The 18277-nt window shown below is 39.0% G+C and overlaps 2 protein-coding genes and 1 long non-coding RNA gene across 3 annotated transcripts; 1 reads left to right on the plus strand and 2 right to left on the minus strand.

The window, feature by feature from the left end:
* Positions 1 to 242: 242 nt before the first annotated feature.
* On the plus strand, positions 243 to 1001 carry LOC129777930 (uncharacterized). Its single transcript, XM_055784523.1, has 4 exons — positions 243 to 400; positions 471 to 525; positions 582 to 783; positions 843 to 1001. Exons 1-4 carry the CDS (start codon positions 358 to 360, stop codon positions 942 to 944), a joined length of 402 nt encoding a protein of 133 aa, XP_055640498.1. The 5' UTR covers positions 243 to 357; the 3' UTR covers positions 945 to 1001.
* LOC129777931 (uncharacterized) lies at positions 857 to 1491 on the minus strand. The gene is made up of 2 exons (XR_008743322.1): positions 1251 to 1491; positions 857 to 1198 (listed from the first exon to the last, which is right to left on the minus strand). It is a non-coding gene; the product is annotated as an uncharacterized LOC129777931 (long non-coding RNA).
* Positions 1492 to 1680: 189 nt separating this feature from the next.
* Positions 1681 to 13996, minus strand: LOC129777405 (uncharacterized). Its single transcript, XM_055783651.1, has 2 exons — positions 13240 to 13996; positions 1681 to 1970 (listed from the first exon to the last, which is right to left on the minus strand). The coding sequence occupies exons 1-2, from the start codon at positions 13889 to 13891 to the stop codon at positions 1771 to 1773; spliced, it is 852 nt and encodes a 283-aa protein (XP_055639626.1). The 5' UTR covers positions 13892 to 13996; the 3' UTR covers positions 1681 to 1770.
* Between the last annotated feature and the right edge of the window lie 4281 nt (positions 13997 to 18277).

Raw genomic sequence — 18277 nt, forward strand, 5'->3', positions numbered from 1 at the left:
GTTATTGTTATTCAAACAAAATTGTTCAAACAAAGTGATATCAGATGGGTCGCCCGCCTGGACGCAGATTGAGTATAGCTGGTCTAGTGTAATATACCGATTAGCCTTCAAAATCAGAAAATGTCTGTATTGTCTGGAATAATCGGAAGTCATTGCATCTTCGCGCTGTTTCCAATAACAACCATCAGATGATAAGCGATTTCAGGGGCCTTGAGCTTGTCGCGTACAGATTAACTCGCACAAATAATATAGGTCACGATCGTTCAATCGGACTCAGTAGCTCCAGTAGCTCCTGTTTGTTCAGAAGGATTATTGCACGAAATCTGTTTACATCTATACTTTTTCACGAGTAATAAAATGAAGCTGATGATACTGATGTCGTTAGTAGTGGTGGGGGCTGGTAAATAAGGTTTTGCTGATGTTTAAGGTTTTTTTTTGTTGAATGTATGTTTTTCCATTTCTCAATATAGCTCCCTTCACCGGGTGGCTGGGCGGACAAAACAACGTCGGAGGAGGACTACTGGGGTAAGAATAAAATACCTTCCTGCTCAGTCACAGCTTCTGAATAATATATACCCCAGAAAAGTTCATCAATTTAGCGAAAAGGTATATGAACGGAAACGAGAATTCTTCATGGGGATCAACGAAAAAGTCTCTAACATGTTGTGGATCACCACATCAACTACAACGGAGATGTCTAAACCGAAGAAAGACACTCAATTTGATAGCGAAGATCGACTCAGTTCGACTACCAGCGATGATGACGAACCTTATTTGGCCATTGTAAGTATCCTGTCATCTTAATGTGAGACTGTCATCTTAATTTTCATTATTCATTTCAGTACGCACGAAGCAGTTTTCTATCGCCGGACGATCTTATTGAGCGATCTCCGCAGACACAATTTACTTCTAAAGATACGCCTAATGTAAACAAAATAGAGTGAACCTGTTTGAAAAACATTTGTCATAGTGCTATAAATAAAGTCTGCTTTGCGATGCGATTAATTGCGTTTCACGCTGTAAACAGGCTTCACGGTTGATTTCGGCTTATCATGTTGTATTATCGAAGAGGGTTGCGGTGTTTCAATGACGGGTGAGACAACCATGGTGGGAGAGTAACCACATCCTACCATCATTTCATCGTGCAACTCCATCGATTCTGAACCGGAGTCCTGTTGGTTGAAGTTTATCTGTGGGGCTACCGGTAGGAAACTCATCGTTGGTAACTATTCAAACAAATCCTGACTTACCTGATCTCGAATTGATCACTAGTGTCATCAGAATCACACAGCAAAACTTGAATCTCATTGTGTATTTCATTAAAATTATGCCACACTGAGCACTTCTTCTCAACGAAAATAGTGGTACACGAATGGGATGATGTTTAATGAACAAACGGCTGTTAACTCATTGCGCACGATTGTGATCGACCTGCTGGACGCCACTTAAAAAAGAGCGCAAGCCGTTTGCTTATGTATTGAGCTATAAAACAAAAAGTTATAAATACACCGAAGGTAATCAGTCATTGAAAGACAATTTGCTCTTCTAATCGGATGACATATTCACTGGCAGCGAACATTAATTGATCACGACTTCCAGTCGATCTGTTCTCGCGATTATGTTTCGGTAGTTATGCAATGTTGTAAAATGGACTGTCATCCCAAACAATCATGCTAACGGTTAAATGTTTATAGAAAATATTTTATCTTAGAAAACTATCAAAACCCTGTATAGTAGTACTTCTCCATCGCATCAAGCCATAAGCTAACCCTAATCCCGATGCTGTTTGTACGGAATGTCAACCTTGTCGTCGACTTTCTTGCGCGGTGTGGGCGTGGGTAGCACTGGGTTGGAAGGAGCTCGGTCCCATGGTTGATAGACGCTGCAATAGCACGGTTTGAAGCCCTGGTGAGACTCTCGATGATGACTGGAGCCATATGGGTCGTACTCCTTCATGTAGATGGGATATCCTGTGGAGAATGAGTTTTATTAACACTAGGTTTACGGATGTTTCTTATATACCTATCTCTACGAGCACGCGTCATTTTGACGCAACACACATATACAGCCATTCCATGCCAAACCGATATGGTGTTTCTCAGAATTTCGTGAAAAGTGATAGTTTTGTTTCTTACCGCAAAATATTAGATCAGTATTTTTTTATTTTTTTCGTTAGGGTGACTATTTCGGTTTTAGGGTTATGCGAAAAATCAGTTTTTTTTCAAAAATTCATAACTTTTGAACTACTGAACCGATTTAGGTGATCGACAAATCAAATTAAAGCCAACTACCAATTATTTTTGAAAAAATACTACACTTGCAAAAACTTGAATTTTGCTCTCGTGATCATTGATAGGGATTGTTAACCGGTATTACCGGTAATACCGGGTCGTTTTCCATTACCGAATTACCGGTAATTTTACAACCAATAACCGGTAATTTGAAATATTGCTCGAGAATCAAATAAGATCGAAAAAACACAATTGGCAGTGTTGCGTCTATTCTACGACCTCCGAACTGCAGTTCAAAAATCGCTGCTAGATCTGAAAACGGAACACAAGAGAAGCGTCATCGATGAAGAATTGACAGCGATATAGGAATTGGTTGATGCCTTCGAACCAGTTCTGGTCGCTGTTGAACTGCTATTGCGGAAGAAATGCACCTTTTATGAAGCTGACGTCAGATTGAAATTTATGCTAGAACAGCTATCGGAGCAGAATTTCGAAGCAGCTGCTCGAAACCCGGATTGGAAGGATTGCAGAAAGACGTTCCGCATACGCAGATTTGTTCCCGTATATGAATAATCATTCTGCTCATTTGAAATTGTTTCTGACTTGATCAAATTGACGATGAATTACCGAATAACCGGTTATTGAAATTTTGGCACGGTAATGCAATCCCTAATCATTGATTGTATTTGATTTTTAAAATTTACTTGGTTTCGGGACTAAGGGCGCAATATTTTTTTCGAAAGCAGAGGTTTTTTTTTTGCATAACATATCGAAAAATCTGAGTTTTATTATTTCTCGTTTTAATGTTATGAGTTTCCAGGCTCCGTTCAATATTCCTATGCGACTAGACTAGATCTATACGACTATAATTCAACTTTTTCGCGAGTGTAGTATTTTTTCAAAGAAGACTAGCTCATTGACTTTGATTCAATATGTAGATTATCTGAATCGATTTAGTAGTTCAAACGTTATGATTTTTTGAAAAAAGAGGAAAAATGATTTTCTGGACCATCGGTTAACTTTGAAAAATCGTAACTCAAAACCGAAAAAAACGCACATTTTTTATGCTTGTATATGTTATGTAAAAATCTTCAAGAAGGGATTCTAAATATAAAAAATATATAGCACCCTTGGTCCTGATACCATGTAAACTATAAAACAAAACAAATATAAAGTTTAGTTTTTTTTTTCAAAAAAGACCAGTTAATTGGCTTTGACTTGGTATATCAAGTAACTGAATCGGTCCGGTAGTTCAAAAATTCGGAGTTTTTAAAAGCAGTCATTTTTGAAAAAAATGGGAAAAAACTGATTTCCGGAAATGGTCACCCTAACGAACAAATAAAAAAATACGGGTCTAATATTTTGCAATAAGAAACAAAACGCCCACTTTTTACGAAATTCTGAGAATCACTTTGGTATGAAATGGTTGTATAACAACATTTAAACAGCAATTTTATTATATACTATAAGAGAAAAATGAAAATATATGAAATTAAGGCTCAATTGAGATAACTATATCGGATAACGGAGATAGCGGGTCTAAGTGTCGGTACCAAAGATGCTAATCTTCCTGATTTTTCAGGATTTCCCAGACTTTTTGACTCGTATCCTGACATCCTGACAAACACTCGATTTGCCTGATTTTTCTAAAGTGATCCTAATTTTTCCTGATTTTTTAGTCTTTTATTTTATCACAATAAAAAGGATCCTTGTTGGTATTCAGAACTGTCAGAATAGCCTACATAAAAAGCTCTCCGGTTCTCCCTTGTACCGTTCTGAATCATATTTCGGACACTTTGTTCTAATATCTTGAAATGCTTAATAAACTGATGATATATATATTTTTTTCCAATTCATTTATTTGTAAGGCTCGATCGCATAAGCTTTGCGGAGCCGCTAATTCAAGTTTTGTTTATACAAAGTTTCAACTAATTGCTTTGTTTAGTAGGATTCGACCGAATACTCGCGGTTTACTCGAGGTTAAAAGGGCAACCATTTTTGTGGGACAGGACAGGTTAGGGATTAGGATAAGGAGTACCGTTGTCTCAACAGAGGGTTTCCACACGCACTGTAGCATTGTGCATAATGACCAGGGATATCATCTGGTGTTCGACTACTGTCGAGGGTGGGCGACGGTGAGATGAGGGTACAAGACAAACAAACTAATAACGAAAAAGAAAAAACACAACAGCATTAAATGTTTATACTAGACCGTTTCACAAACATATAGATCAACTGCATACAGCAGATGTCGCGAGTTCCCAACACGTCTCTAACAGGAACATAGGGTTGTCTTCCTTGGGCCTCAAGGGCATTCAAACGGTACTCTCTGGCTGCGTAATTATCCGTACATTGCCAAACTGCGTGATCGATGTCATCGTAACCGTTTCCACACCCATCAGTGAAGTATCTTTTCATGCAATTGACTTTTTGGTACTTTCGGTTAAAAATACGGGGAATGAAAGTTGGTCGAAGCTGATCTGAAATCCCAAGTATTGCTTGTTTCATCGATAGATCGTATTCAATTGAGGAACTGCTGATGGTGAAGTGAGCACGGTCTGGAGTAAACGATGGAAGACAAATATCCGACGAAATATAGTGGTAATAAATTTTCATAAACCGAAATTGTATATTTAGATGAAGAATTTTTTCAAAGTTTTCAATCACAAGTGTGTTCGTGACTCAGCATTTCACCAGTATTCTGAGAGAAAGTTCCCAGAATCGGTTCTGTAGAGGAGTTACTCCTGCCAGAACCTCGAGACTCATGTTATGCGTTGAGTGCATACAGCTGAGAGTCTGCGTATAACAATGATAATGAATTCGTTCCAATTTTAGAAGGTGACTTTTAGCTGCTGAGAGAAAGCAGAAAGAGCCATACTCCAGAATAGATAGAATAGTTGTTTTATAAAGCGTTATGAGATCTCCCGGATGAGCTCCCCACCACGTGCCGCAAATCGAGCGGAGAAAGTTGACCCTCTTTTGACATTTTTGCTTCAAATACGTAATGTGGGTATTCCAAGTGCATTTTGAATCAAACCAGACACCAAGCTACTTGAAGGTCAATGATTGGGTAATGCTTCTGCCCAAAAGCTTAAGTTGCAATTGGGCTGGGAACCGTAAGTAAACACTACCAGTTCTGTTTTCTGCGGCGAGAATTCGATCCCTAAATTTCTTGCCCAAGAAGACAAGTTATCTAGGGAATTTTGCAATGGTCTTTGCAAGTTTTCGGCATAGGGACCTCTGACGGAAACCACACCATCATCTGCAAGTTGTCTTAGCGTGCATTGTTCTGCCAAACAAAGGTCAATATCTTTTACATAAAAATTATAAAGAAGGGGGCTGAGACATGAGCCTTGGGGTAGACCCATATAACTATTTCTGGAAGTTGTCAGTTGTCCAAGGGTGAAGTTCATTTGCTTTTCTGACAACAAATTGTACAAGAAGTTATTCAAAATTCCAGGAAGTCCACATCTGTCCAGATTGTCTGACAGAATTTCTATGGAAACCGAATCAAAAGCTCCCTTAATATCCAAGAATACTGAAGCCAGTTGCTCCTTGTGCGCAAAGCCCAGTTGAATATCTGTAGAAAGCAACGCTAGACAATCGTTCGTTCCTTTGCTCTTGCGAAACCCAAATTGTGTACTTGATAGCAAATTATTTGTCTCGATCCATTGATCGAGTCTTCGAAGGATCATTTTTTCCAACAATTTTCTTATGCACGAGAGCATAGCAATCGGACGGTATGAGTTATGGTCAGACGCTGGTTTGCCAGGCTTTTGAATTGCTATTACTTTGACCTGTCTCCATTCGGGTGGCACAATATTGTTTTCTAGTAGGGTATTGAATAAGTCTAGCAAGCGTCTTTTCGCGATATCGGGAAGATTTTTTAGAAGAACGAATTTAATCATATCGCTTCCGGGTGAAGAGTTGTTCGGTGAAAGAAGAGCCATAGAAAATTCCAGCATTGAGAATGGTCTGTCCAGAGATCCACCGCTTGGAGACGTTTCTCGAAGAATATGTTGGGCTGGAACTGAGTCTGGACAGACCTTTTTAGCGAAATCGAATATCCATCGGTTGGAGTATTCCTCACTCTCGTTGGTAGATGAGCGGTTACGCATGTTGCGAGCTACCCTCCACAAGGTACGTATTGAGGTTTCACGAGAAAGACCTTCAATGAAATTGCACCAGTAACCGCGTTTTTTTGCTTTAATTGATTGTTTCAGCTGTATTTCAAGCTTCGAATATTCCTCGAAGTGTGTGGATGTTCCATGTCTACGAAAAGCTTTGAAAGCATCAGATTTTTTCAAATACAATTTTGTGCATTCGTCGTCCCAGCCAGGAGTGGCTGGTTTTCTTTTAAACGGAGCACTTGGAACTTTTCTTTTTTGTGCTTCCAATGAGATTTTATACATCAAATCTACGAAAAATCGATATTCTTCCAATGGTGGAAGTGTATCTATTGATTCGACACCAATTGTTACCGCCGTTGCAAATTTTTGCCAGTCGATGTTCCTTGTTAGATCAAATGGAACTCGAGATGGTTCAGTGGATTGCGGGCTACACTTGATTGATATATTGATTGGCAAGTGATCGCTACCATGGGGATCATTGATGACCTTTCACTGACAATCTAATAACTGATGATATAACTACCAAATTAATATCACAATTGCTTCTCTGGAGTAAATCATGGTTTCACTATCATTTCACATGAGAACAACATTTGAATTATAACACTAATCGCCAGAAATTTTACAACACTACTCATTATCGTTTGTGTTTGACGTTTCCTTAGCGTGAGCACGTAGAACTTACCCGTTCATAAATATTTAAATTTCTCCCGTGTTTCATCAGTTCTCATCATCGTTAATAGTTTACTGTGATTGCTTGGTAAGTGTTTTTTTCAAATGTAATGTAATTTTCGTCCAAAAAATTACAAAATAAAGTGTCCGAAATTTGAATTCAATCTGTCCGAAATTTGATTTAGTGTCCGAAGTTTGATTCTTATTCGCTCCATTTGAAAAGCATTCTATTCGAAGATTTTTTTATGTTTTCAATCAAATAGCCAAATAGTCAACCAAAGTAGAAAGCTTAAATACATATTGAACTAATTTATTAAAAATATCAACCAAATAATACCTGTGCATAAAGTTTAGATCTGTTTTCTGCATCATATGCCTTAAGCGTCCAAAATATGATTTAGAACGATATGGTGATTGCTATTTCTTTCGTTTTTTATTTAATATTACGTACTAATATTTATTTGAATGCTTGAAACACGTAGAGCGTTTATTCCACCTGAAAATCCCCATTATGTTTTTCGCTTCGCAATGACATAAAATAAAACCGTCAACGCCAATTGAATGAATGAATATTAAGGATAATTTTGCGAGATTTTTTTTGTCTCTCTCTCTCTTCCTCTCTCTCTCTCTCTCTCTCTCTCTCTCTCTCTCTCCAGAATCTTATGTCAAGGATTAAAGAGTTATAGATATTTACCTGATTTTTTTGTAAAGTATATAATTATGAATAATTCAAAAACCGTAAAAAATGTATGACATTCATTGTCGTAGTTATGATATCACGAACCACAATACCAATAAAGCATAGTTGTGGAAATGCCTAAAAAGGACAAGTGGAAGTTTGCTCAAGTAAGGTTCAGGTCTCTACAAAATTCATTCAAGGACAAGAACTTCGATTCTAGGGACAGCATAAAAATGCCTTGAACAGTTTTCGACGGAATAGCGAACATGATCTGGTAGGATATAATTTTAAGGCTGTATGAAACATGGCGAAAGATTGTGAAACAAAACTGCGCCCATAAAATTGAATAAATGTCTTCTTCTTAAATGGCACCAACGTTCCTAGAGGAACTTCGCCGTCTCAACGTAATATTACTTGCGTCATTTTTACTAGTACTTAGTTGAGATTTCTATGCCAAATAACACGCCTTGAATGCATTCTGAGTGGCAAGCTCTAGAATACGCGTGACCACAGTGCAAGTCGAAGGAAAGTTCTTTTACGAAAAATTCCCCCGACCAGAACGGGAATCGAACCCGAACCCCCGGCATGTTAGGTTTTGACGCTAACCACTCGGCCACGGGAGCACAATAAATGTATGTCTGCCTATAAAAATGATGCCTTCGTTCTCCTAAAAATCGGCACAAACTTTTTCAGACACCCCATAATGAGCTATAATGATTTTTATTTTCATTTTCCCTGATTTTTGAAAATTATAGTTGGCAACCCTGATCGGTACAGTCCTATATATTATTCATATATTATTGGTGTTTGCATGTCTACACAAAATTTTGTCTACAGTACGATTCCGTTGCCGACTCTGGAAAATCGTTTGCCGATTACAAGATATCCAAAATATTTTTATACAACGTATTCGATGGGAGCTTCCGGTTCAATCCTCATTCTGGTCAAATGGTTGTATTTGAGCTTGTCAATGAAAACATATTCCAGGCGTATTATATAGCATCCAAAACTCAATTACTTAAAAAAACCATGCTTCTAAGTATCGGAGTATCGTTAGAAAAGCAGGAACGTTAGAATATTTTATGTTTTCTTCGATTGTTCAAGAAAACTACTTTTGATTCGCATCGAGTGTATGTTGAAACTTATTACATAGAAAAACCGTTTTGCAAACAGTACTGCATAACACACAACTATCTTCATTTTTAAGACTGGTCATTTGATTTTTTTTGTATCCAGGCGCGAAACATTCAAAAAACTAAAGTTTTAGTGTTTCATTACTATAGAACCAGATAAAAAAAAAACTCTCATTCCTTTACAAAATTAACGTCAATTTCACATGAATTACAATAAGTTTCAAATTCGTAGGACATCTTTAGTTCTCATTCAGTTCAAATAACCCATTCGGAGTAGTTTCGATCAAGCTGCGCCATGTTGAAGTTTGTATCTCATTCTACGCAGAAGATATTGTTCGTTTAAGGGGGTATTCTAGTCTAGAAATCTGAAAAAATCGAAATTTTTTTTACCATATTTCTGTAGTTTAGGCATCTGCGGTGCTTATAGCAGAAGCAGAAGTGGAATAAAATTGCGTCAACCACTGCATTGGTTGTTCAGGAGTTTTTCCCATAAAAAAACAATGTTTGATCAAAATACGATATTCCTCTTTTTCCATTTTCTATAAGAAAGCTCAGGCAGTGACACTTAAAAAACTGTAGTATGTGAACAAATAAAAATAAAAAATAAGCTAGTGATAGATGAACCTCTTGAAATGAATCTTGTTATTTTTAGTGGCGCCATCTGTTGAAAAATTCCGGGACTTTTCAGTCCATGTAATACAATGAATGGCTTTTGAAGACATCGACCAAATACAAGCATTAAAGCTTTTGTTTACATTCTGTGTGAAGCCATCCAAGCATCTTTCCCGAAAGTCCCCACGACTTAGCTCCTCGTATGTTGGACGAATCGCCAGAAGGATATCAATTCAATAATATATGGGCAGCCTATATGGGCAGCATATGGGCAGCCCTTATCCTCTCGGCACAGTCGAGCCATATCACTTCGGTCACTGTCGCAGTCGTCCCGTTCCTGTGTTCGATGGTGGAGATAGGGCAGCCCAGCCTGTTCTGCCAGGCAAGTTTTTTTCCGGTATTGAATCGTTTCAGCAATTCCACACAAAACGTCTGCTACTATCAAGCTTTTCATCATATTGAGGTCACTGGAGGTGCTAAGCAGTTGCCGGGACGCACGTCAATAAGCAGTATGGAAGCCTCTTCTACGCGCAGACCAGTCGTGACCGATCAGGCTACCAGTTCATCCCTGCAATCAAATCGATTCAGTTCCAATCGTCACAGTCGTCCCGGTCCTATGTCTGTAGCTACGGAAGGAGTCTTCCTTACCTGGGGAGTCATCCCCTGCTTCCCCAGGCAAGAATACTTTCATTTCGAACAATATGCTTTCTGATCCATTCACCATCCATAGTTTGCATCAGCCTACAGTATCTGTCCAGAACACTCGAAACGCGCAGAATAATGACGATGCCCACAAAGTGAGCAGCATATCGGTTTTCTACCAAAATGTGAGAGGACTTCGTACCAAAATTGACGACCTGTTTCTGGCTACATCGAATACGGAGTATGATGTTATCGTTCTCACCGAAACATGGTTGAATGATGATATCCATTCCGCTCAACTATCTGGTGACTATTATACGGTATTTCGGAACGATCGTGACCCAATTACGACGGGGAAATAAGGAGGAGGCGGCGTACTCATTGCGGTATCCAAGAAGTTTATATCTTCGAAATCAGTTACACAATTTTGCGATGCAGTGGAGCATCTTTGGGTGAACGTACATGGATCAGACGATATTATTGTTGTCGGGGTGGTATATTTGGCGCCAGATCTTGCAGTTGATGCCGACATCATCGAAAAGCATCTTGAGTCCGTTTCCAATGTCACTGAATCATTGAAGCCGAGCGATTCTCATATTCTTTTTGGAAATTACAATCAACCTAACCTTGTCTGGTTGAATTCTGCTGCTGGTTTTCTGTACGCTGATCCTTTGGAGTCTAGATTTTCGACCTCTAGCGCTCACTTCGTCGATGGAATGTCTACAATGAACCTGAAACAAATGAATGACGTCAAAAATAACAAAGGCCGTACCTTGGATCTAATATTCATCAACGCAGAGGCTGTTTCAACTTGTACCGTGGTAGAGGCTTCCGAACCTCTGATTGAAGTTGACGTGTTCCATCCTGCTGTTGTCGCCAGATTGCATTTTCCAGTACCTTTAATTTATGATGATTCCATCGATGATATGTGATTTGATTTTCACAGAGCAAATTTCGATGAAATTAGTCGTGCTATTTCTAACTACGATTGGGTCCAGCTTCTTGATGACGACACCAACGTTGCTGTCTCACTGCTTACTAGCACACTTATTCATTTATTTCATCGCTTTGTCCCTCCACCGCGCCCTAGAAGTAAACCTCCATGGTCGAGTCACCAGCTCCGCGAATTGAAACGCCTGAGAGCGGCTGTTCTGAGAAGATACACCATTCACCGAAATCCGATGGAAAAACATCAGTTCAATGCTGCCAGTCGAAGATATCGAACCCTAAATCAACTACTCTACTCAAGGTACGTTAAGCGCAAAGAGAATGATCTCAAACGCAATCCAAAAAGCTTTTGGGCTTTTATGAATTCAAAACGTAAAACGAGCGGGCTTCCGAAATCTATGTTTCTTGATGATAGAGTAGCCGAGTCTCGTATTGCAATTTGTGATCTGTTCGCAAACCATTTCTCCAGGCTGTTTAAAACGAACCACATCAGGGATCAAGCTATAAGCCTGGCACTAGAGAATGTGTCTAGGGACGTGATTGAAATGGGAAACTTCACTTTTTCAGAACAAAACGTTCTTGATGCGATTCGTAAACTAAAATCTTCCTCAGCTGTTAGACCTGACGGAATTCCACCGATTGTATTGAAAAAGTGTGTTGAGTCAATTGCTGCTCCATTAGCAATTGTTTTCAGTAAGTCACTGTCAGAGGGGAAATTTCCGGTGAAATGGAAAGAATCAGTAATGTTTCCTATTCATAAGAAAGGTGATAAACTTGACGTGTCTACGTATCGTGGTATAACTTCTCTATGCGCAGGGTCCAAGCTATTCGAATTCTTGTTGGTGGCGTGCTCTTCAATGCTGTCAAATCGTACATTTCGCCAGATCAACATGGATTCTTCGAAGGGAGGTCGATCAACACGAACCTTGTAGATTTGTCATCATATTGCGTAAAAAGGAACTCAAATGATGCAAGATCCAGGCTTTACGGTAAATGCACCAAAACATCCAATCCAAACATTCTTATTTTATGGCGCGTCATCAAAAATATTTGTGGTCTCGCGTTGTCATGATGGAAGATATCACTTTTTCACATACATAGATGTGACTGGATGTTTAGCTGACATGCTTAACCCTCTACCGCCCAAGTTTTTTATTTATCTAAAAAACCACTCCTACACCACGTTTATCTCGAATTTCCGACTTTCAACTTAAAATACTCATAGCAGAAAGCTGCCAGTCTAAAAACAATGTTTATGTGTGATAGATGAAAATATTCTAAAGACGTTCTAGTAGAGGTGAACATTGAAAATAATGTCCGAATAATTTGAAAAGAGAATCCGCGAAGCCCGTCTAAAGGCGGGCTTGGGCTGTAGAGGGTTAAAAAAGCTGACAATATCATGGAAAAACCGCAAGGTTGGCAAATCTACCTTTTGAATGACTTTTAAAAAAATCGAAACCAAATTTTCTAAGAATTTTTTAAACTTTGACATTGTTCAATGGTGCAAACATTATCACGCATACGGTATAAGGAACCGATAAATCTTAGCAACTGTTTTCTCCGCAAAAAGGTGGCTGATTAAAATTTCTAGCACTGGTTGTTATACATACTTTAACTTATTTTGACACTGACATTACTATACAAAAACAAATATTTCGAAAGAAGCCTAATTTAGGATCGTACTCTAATGGCTAAAAACCACTTTGAACTGCATTGCAAAGTTACTTCCAAATTACAATAAGTATTGTCAAGTCGTTGAGAATTCTACAAAAATGTTTACGGTGGATAATGACGATCCGCTTTAGTTGTTAAGTAATAACTAATTTTAGGGATGTTACTTTGCCTTAACGCAACTCCGGATGCAGTTATATCTTCATGTGCTCGTCAATTTATTATTGTATTTTTTTTTTGTTTACAATACGAAATATTTATGAATGTCCTTCAGTCAAGCATTCTCAAATCAGCAGTATAACGAACAGATGTTTTATTTATTTTTTTGAAAGTATTGTAATTAATTTAAATCTAATATTGCGGTTAATGTTTCTCAGTTAGCCCGCAAGGTTTGTGAAAAAAAAGGTAAAAGATATGGGGGAAAGTAGGAAATCTCTATACAAATTCTTACTTCATTTTAGCTGCGAATTATTTGAATGATCAAAAATACTAATACTAAGTGTTGTGACTCAATTGCATACCTCTATAATCGTATTCAAGCCGGTGAATATATGGTCGTTCGGTGGTCCAAATTTCTGCCACCGGATGGAACCGATTCCATCCATCGTAGGGTCTTGACGGTCTCCGATCCTCGGTCTTATGGACGAAAGATGGTGGTCTCTTATTCAGCGTAATGATGGGTATGTGACCATTCACGCCATTCGTTGATGATGGCTTCGTAGGTTTGCTTATCGTGGGAATTCCAGCCATCCCTTTGAACACTGGTACACTAGCGTTATCATCGTCCTCACTTTTGCTTCCTTTCTTCCCCTCTGAACCGTCTTTCTTCCCTAAGTCAACTTTCCCAGCCGCGGCATTAGCAGTGTCATTCGCGGACTCTTCCGAAATCTCGATCGTTATATCGGTTCGCACCCCAACAGTTGGTTTCTCCACCGATTCGGACCCGGAACTACCAGAACTCCCAGAACTGTCCTCACTTTCCGTTAGCGGAACCCGTTTCAATTTCGACGTATCAACCGTAACCTGAATCTTGGGATAATTTTTGAACACACTCACGAATCCATCATTCAAATCGTCCGCTTCTGTGAAATCCACTTTTGAAGATGGTTTCACTGCTCCGCAGCAAAGGACCGCCAAAGCGACCAAAATCACTGATCCCAATCGCACCCTCATCCTTAGCGACTTTAGCGACTCCAACGAGTGACCAAACAAACAAAACCAACAATCTCCTGCCGCGTCCAGCGACGAACTGCGACAGATGGAGCGTCCAAAATTAGCTAAATCGTTGTCTCGCGTGTCTCACGGGGCGCGGAACGCGCTTCAGAATGAATGACTTTGCCCTTCTGTCGGCGAGGGTATCAAGCCGGGTGGACAGTAGGACGCGGGGGCGGAAAGGTGGGAAATAACGAGACGTCGCGCAGAAGACTGCAACTAATTGCAATTTTCGCGGTCACGATTGGATACGCAGCGGTTGCTCACAATCGGATTTGAGCTTCGGAGAACAGTGATTCGGAGAGAACAGATTAGGTTCTAAGAACAAGAATCAATCGATAGTTTTCTTTGTATTTATGAAACTACAGTTTGAAAAAAAATCTTCCGTTAAACGAATATTTCTCTAATTGGCTTTGCTCGTTTCTTTAAATGTACCCAACTTCTCAATAGCAATTTTTTTTATAAGAAACACGATTGTTTTTACTTTGTAAACTTAAATTTAATTTAAATTTATTCTGTTCTATTATAATTAAATAATTTACATTGTGCTTAGCAAGCTTCTTATCCCCATAGTAGTCGGTTATTTATAGTCCCAGGAGTACACTTCAACAATGTTTCTCCTAACACAACAACGAAATGCATTTCGTGATTGACATTACAATTAACTACAGTATGTCACTCACCTGAAACGTATTTTTCAGTTACACTATATCGCCCCGCAAAATATCGCTCTAAGCGTGAAAAAAACAAGATCCCAGGCATTCTCAGAGATGTCACCCCTAAGATGGCCATTCGTCTCAGGGGTCGCAATTGTTTCCTCGAGCGGAAGGAGATTGCGTGAATTCTAAAACCTATCGCACAAAGTCGTTACTTATCCGCTAATCAGTCGACCGTCAAATCAGCTAACTAACCTTTTACCTTCCCCCGTTGCATTGCCAAGGTCGAGCGTGGCTTTGAGCTTTCTCGTGTCCATCGTCACCACCCCCGAGAGGGTTATGCGGGTGGAATATTTATGGTCAATTGTCAACCGGGCAGATGCCAGGTGCTTTTCGCTTTTCGCTTTCAGCTGAAGTTGGATTAACTCGGCACAAATCGTCGCATCTCGCTGCGTCTCGACGAATGATCAATCCGACATCTTCGGGTGATTTACTCATTTTACGTTTGTTCTATTGTTACGTTGTGGGAACAACCCGCAATCACTTCAAGTGCACATTTTGAACAGTGCGCGATAAAGTCGCCGCGCACAATTTCACGTTCTTTTGCGCAATACGATTTTCGTTGGCATTGAGTCGGAGCAAACGGATGAACCTTAATTGTTGACCTTGACACTGGAAGCATTTAGCTGGAGTCCCACGGCTATTTCCCGAGAATAGTACCCCCGAAAAAATACAGCAATAGCGATTAGCATCGAATTAACCAAGCCGACATCCGGTGTGCGCAGCCCGGAATGTCAAAAGGAAGAATGAAATGGAACTCCAATTTTTGGTGAGCACGACACTTTCTGTCTAATTCATCATATCTTCTTCGGACAGGGAACCGGAGAAGAATGAAAAATAAGTGCTACTCCATTGAAGAATGTTGTTTTGTGGCGTTGAGAAGATTTGATATCGGTTTCAAAGAGCTTTGGATGGTGGGAAAATTCAGAATCCATTTACAATTAGAACGCTTAAATTTGTTATTGTGCCTAAATTGTTCATTTTGTAAACAGCAGTAAAGATGGACACGCGATAGAGTGGTTTAGATTTCATTATTATACTCATGGGCCTTAAACACAAGATAAGTGGTTCTTTGTATTCTTTATCACAATGTTCATTTAAGTATAAAGGTCAATTGTATGGAGAATAACCATTGTTATAGAAGAAGGATCACTCAGAAGAACTCAATGGAATGCATTTAATTTTCCATAATAAAATTTTTCAGTCGGAACATTCAATAATATATACCAACTTCAACTTAGTTTTTACCCGAAAAGACTAAAATAAGATATATATCAGAATTTTTTTGTAAAAAATATTTCATTGAAAGTATTCTCCATCACTCACTAAAACTTTTTCCCATTTTTCTGATAACAGGTTGAATTCACCCAAGTGTAACGATGTCGGTTTTGAAGCTACCCATCCATCCACTCATTCTCGCATTCCAAAATCTCAAAACCTTGTAGGGTAAGTGGGGGTGATTTGGACCCACCTTTATCTGGAAAACATATATGCAATTTATTTTATTTATTGTTATCAAGTTTACAGTTTCGCTGCATCAAATGGTTCCTTTTCTGTACACGAACAGAACTTTACTACACAATTCATGAAAAGTTTGTTCAATTAGCGGAAAAAAAACTTGAAACCACGATGGAAAAACTTACATTTTCATACTATCTATGTACTTGCCTTGTTATGCTAACGTTTTTCTCCGCCTGTAAAATTTTACCAAAATGTTTTATGTTAGGTACATACAGTTCAACAATAAAAGGAGATGACATTATAAAAACCCATGTTTTTTTTGTTTTTTTTATCCCATTTATTTATTTCTTAGGCTCATTAACATTTTATCTGTAACAGAGCCGGGTTTTTATCGTGTACATGTACATATGTTTATGTTTCTATAAATTGTAAATTACACAGTAGTAGTAGTAGAGCCATTTAGGCGTTAGGTTTTTCTGTTCCATTACATTATGGTAAATTACACTGTAGTAGCCATTTAGGCGTAAGGGTATTCTATCTGTTCTTCCATTGTTCAGCAGACTGGACAGCGGAGACAGTTGATATTGATCATTGTTGGGTTATTTATAGAACAGCAGCCGATGTTTCTTGCAGAGCAGAGCAGTTGTATGGATGAATCGATCTTATTTCGACCGTGGATCGTTCTCCATCGCTGATGATTGTTGCGTGGACGTAGTTATTCTATAACAACACAAAGATGGTCAATTGAGGGCCCTGAGTTTGAACTCACGATCGATCGCTTAGTAAGCGAACGCGTAACCAAGTGGCTACGAAGACCCCCAACAACCCATGTTGAGCCGGTAAAATTTTACAGGCGGAGAAAAACGTTAGCATAACAAGGCAAATACATTGATTGTATGAAAATGTAAGTTTTTCGATCGTGGTTTTAAGTTTTTTTTTCCGCCGATTGAACAAACTTTTCATGTATTGTGCAGTAAAGTTCTGTTCGTGTACAGGAGAGGAACCATTTGATGCAGCGAAATTGTAAACAATAAATACAATAAATTGCATTTATGTTTTTCCATGCTATGTGGGGTGATATGGAAACGTTTCTGTGGGGTGAATAGGTCATACAGGTTTGAAACTTTTCTCTGGTCTAATTGAACTACAAAAAAGAATGGACAGACAACGTTGGAATAAGGAGGAGCTTGAAAGAGTAACGCAGATTCTCTGCAATAATTATTTTTTTAATCTGTGTTTTTTACGTCTTCCATTCTCTACATATCCGAATAAACCGCTTATTGAAAAGAGCCATTGAGCCGCTCAAATGAGCCAGCTTGTTTCATTGAGCGCACGGCTCTGAGCCGCTCACTGAAATGAGCCGTTTAGCCCATCTCTAGTTTGACATGGAATGGGTTTGAGGGGCTCAAAATGAAAGGGGTGTAAGTGACATCATCGATTTCTCTCCATCGACTCGCTCTTTTGGTCATAAAGGGTGTTCGGATCAAAAAGTGGTCAAACTAAATTGCGTGTAAATCGATTATTTGTTTATTAAAAAAATCAAAGTATCTTTCTTTTTGAAGTTCAATATGTATAAAAGCCGGAAAAAATACTCAGTTAAGATTCCGGTCGACCTAGTCCAAATTGGCGAGCCTTTCCCCTTTCTTCGCCGCAGAACGCCAGTTTGTTTTGAACTGCTTCTCGCTGCTAACAGTTTTTTGGGTCTTCCTAAGGTTCTGCTTAACTATCGCCCAATATTTTTCGATTGGGCGAAGTTCTGGTGTGTTGGGAGGGTTCTGATCCTTGGGCACAACCTGCATCTTATTAGCGGCATACCACTCCATGGCTTTTTTTCCATAATGGCAAGATGCCAAATCCGGCCAAAACAGCACAGACAAGTCATGTTTCTTCAGGAAAGGCATCAAACGCTTTTGAAGACACTCTTTCACGTAAATTTCCTGGTTGACGGTCCCGATTGCAACGAAAATGTCGCTTTTCAAGCCACAGGTACAGATAGCTTGCCAAACGAGACATTTCTTGGCAAACTTTGTGATTTGAACTCCCGAAAACTACGTAGCACAACACGATGAAATAGATTCTGTTGCTGAACAAAAATATTTGTTTTAAGAAAAATGAATATTTTCAATTCACTATAGCAGTTTACTTATATGTTTGAAAAAAATGTGAAATT

The sequence above is a fragment of the Toxorhynchites rutilus genome, chromosome 3 (assembly GCF_029784135.1).
Source record: "Toxorhynchites rutilus septentrionalis strain SRP chromosome 3, ASM2978413v1, whole genome shotgun sequence".
In the NCBI taxonomy this organism is placed as follows: Eukaryota; Metazoa; Arthropoda; class Insecta; order Diptera; family Culicidae; genus Toxorhynchites; species Toxorhynchites rutilus.

Bases quoted from the DNA above. Each gene is read 5' to 3' on its own strand.
- LOC129777405 (XM_055783651.1), bottom strand. From the start codon at position 13,891: ATGAGGGTGCGATTGGGATCAGTGATTTTGGTCGCTTTGGCGGTCCTT. The intron at 1,971-13,239 runs GTATGCAATTGA...CATTCTCCACAG, and splicing joins GCTTGAATACGATTATAGAG to GATATCCCATCTACATGAAG.
- LOC129777930 (XM_055784523.1), top strand. From the start codon at position 358: ATGAAGCTGATGATACTGATGTCGTTAGTAGTGGTGGGGGCTG. The intron at 401-470 runs GTAAATAAGGTT...TTCTCAATATAG, and splicing joins GTTAGTAGTGGTGGGGGCTG to CTCCCTTCACCGGGTGGCTG. The intron at 526-581 runs GTAAGAATAAAA...TATATACCCCAG, and splicing joins GTCGGAGGAGGACTACTGGG to AAAAGTTCATCAATTTAGCG.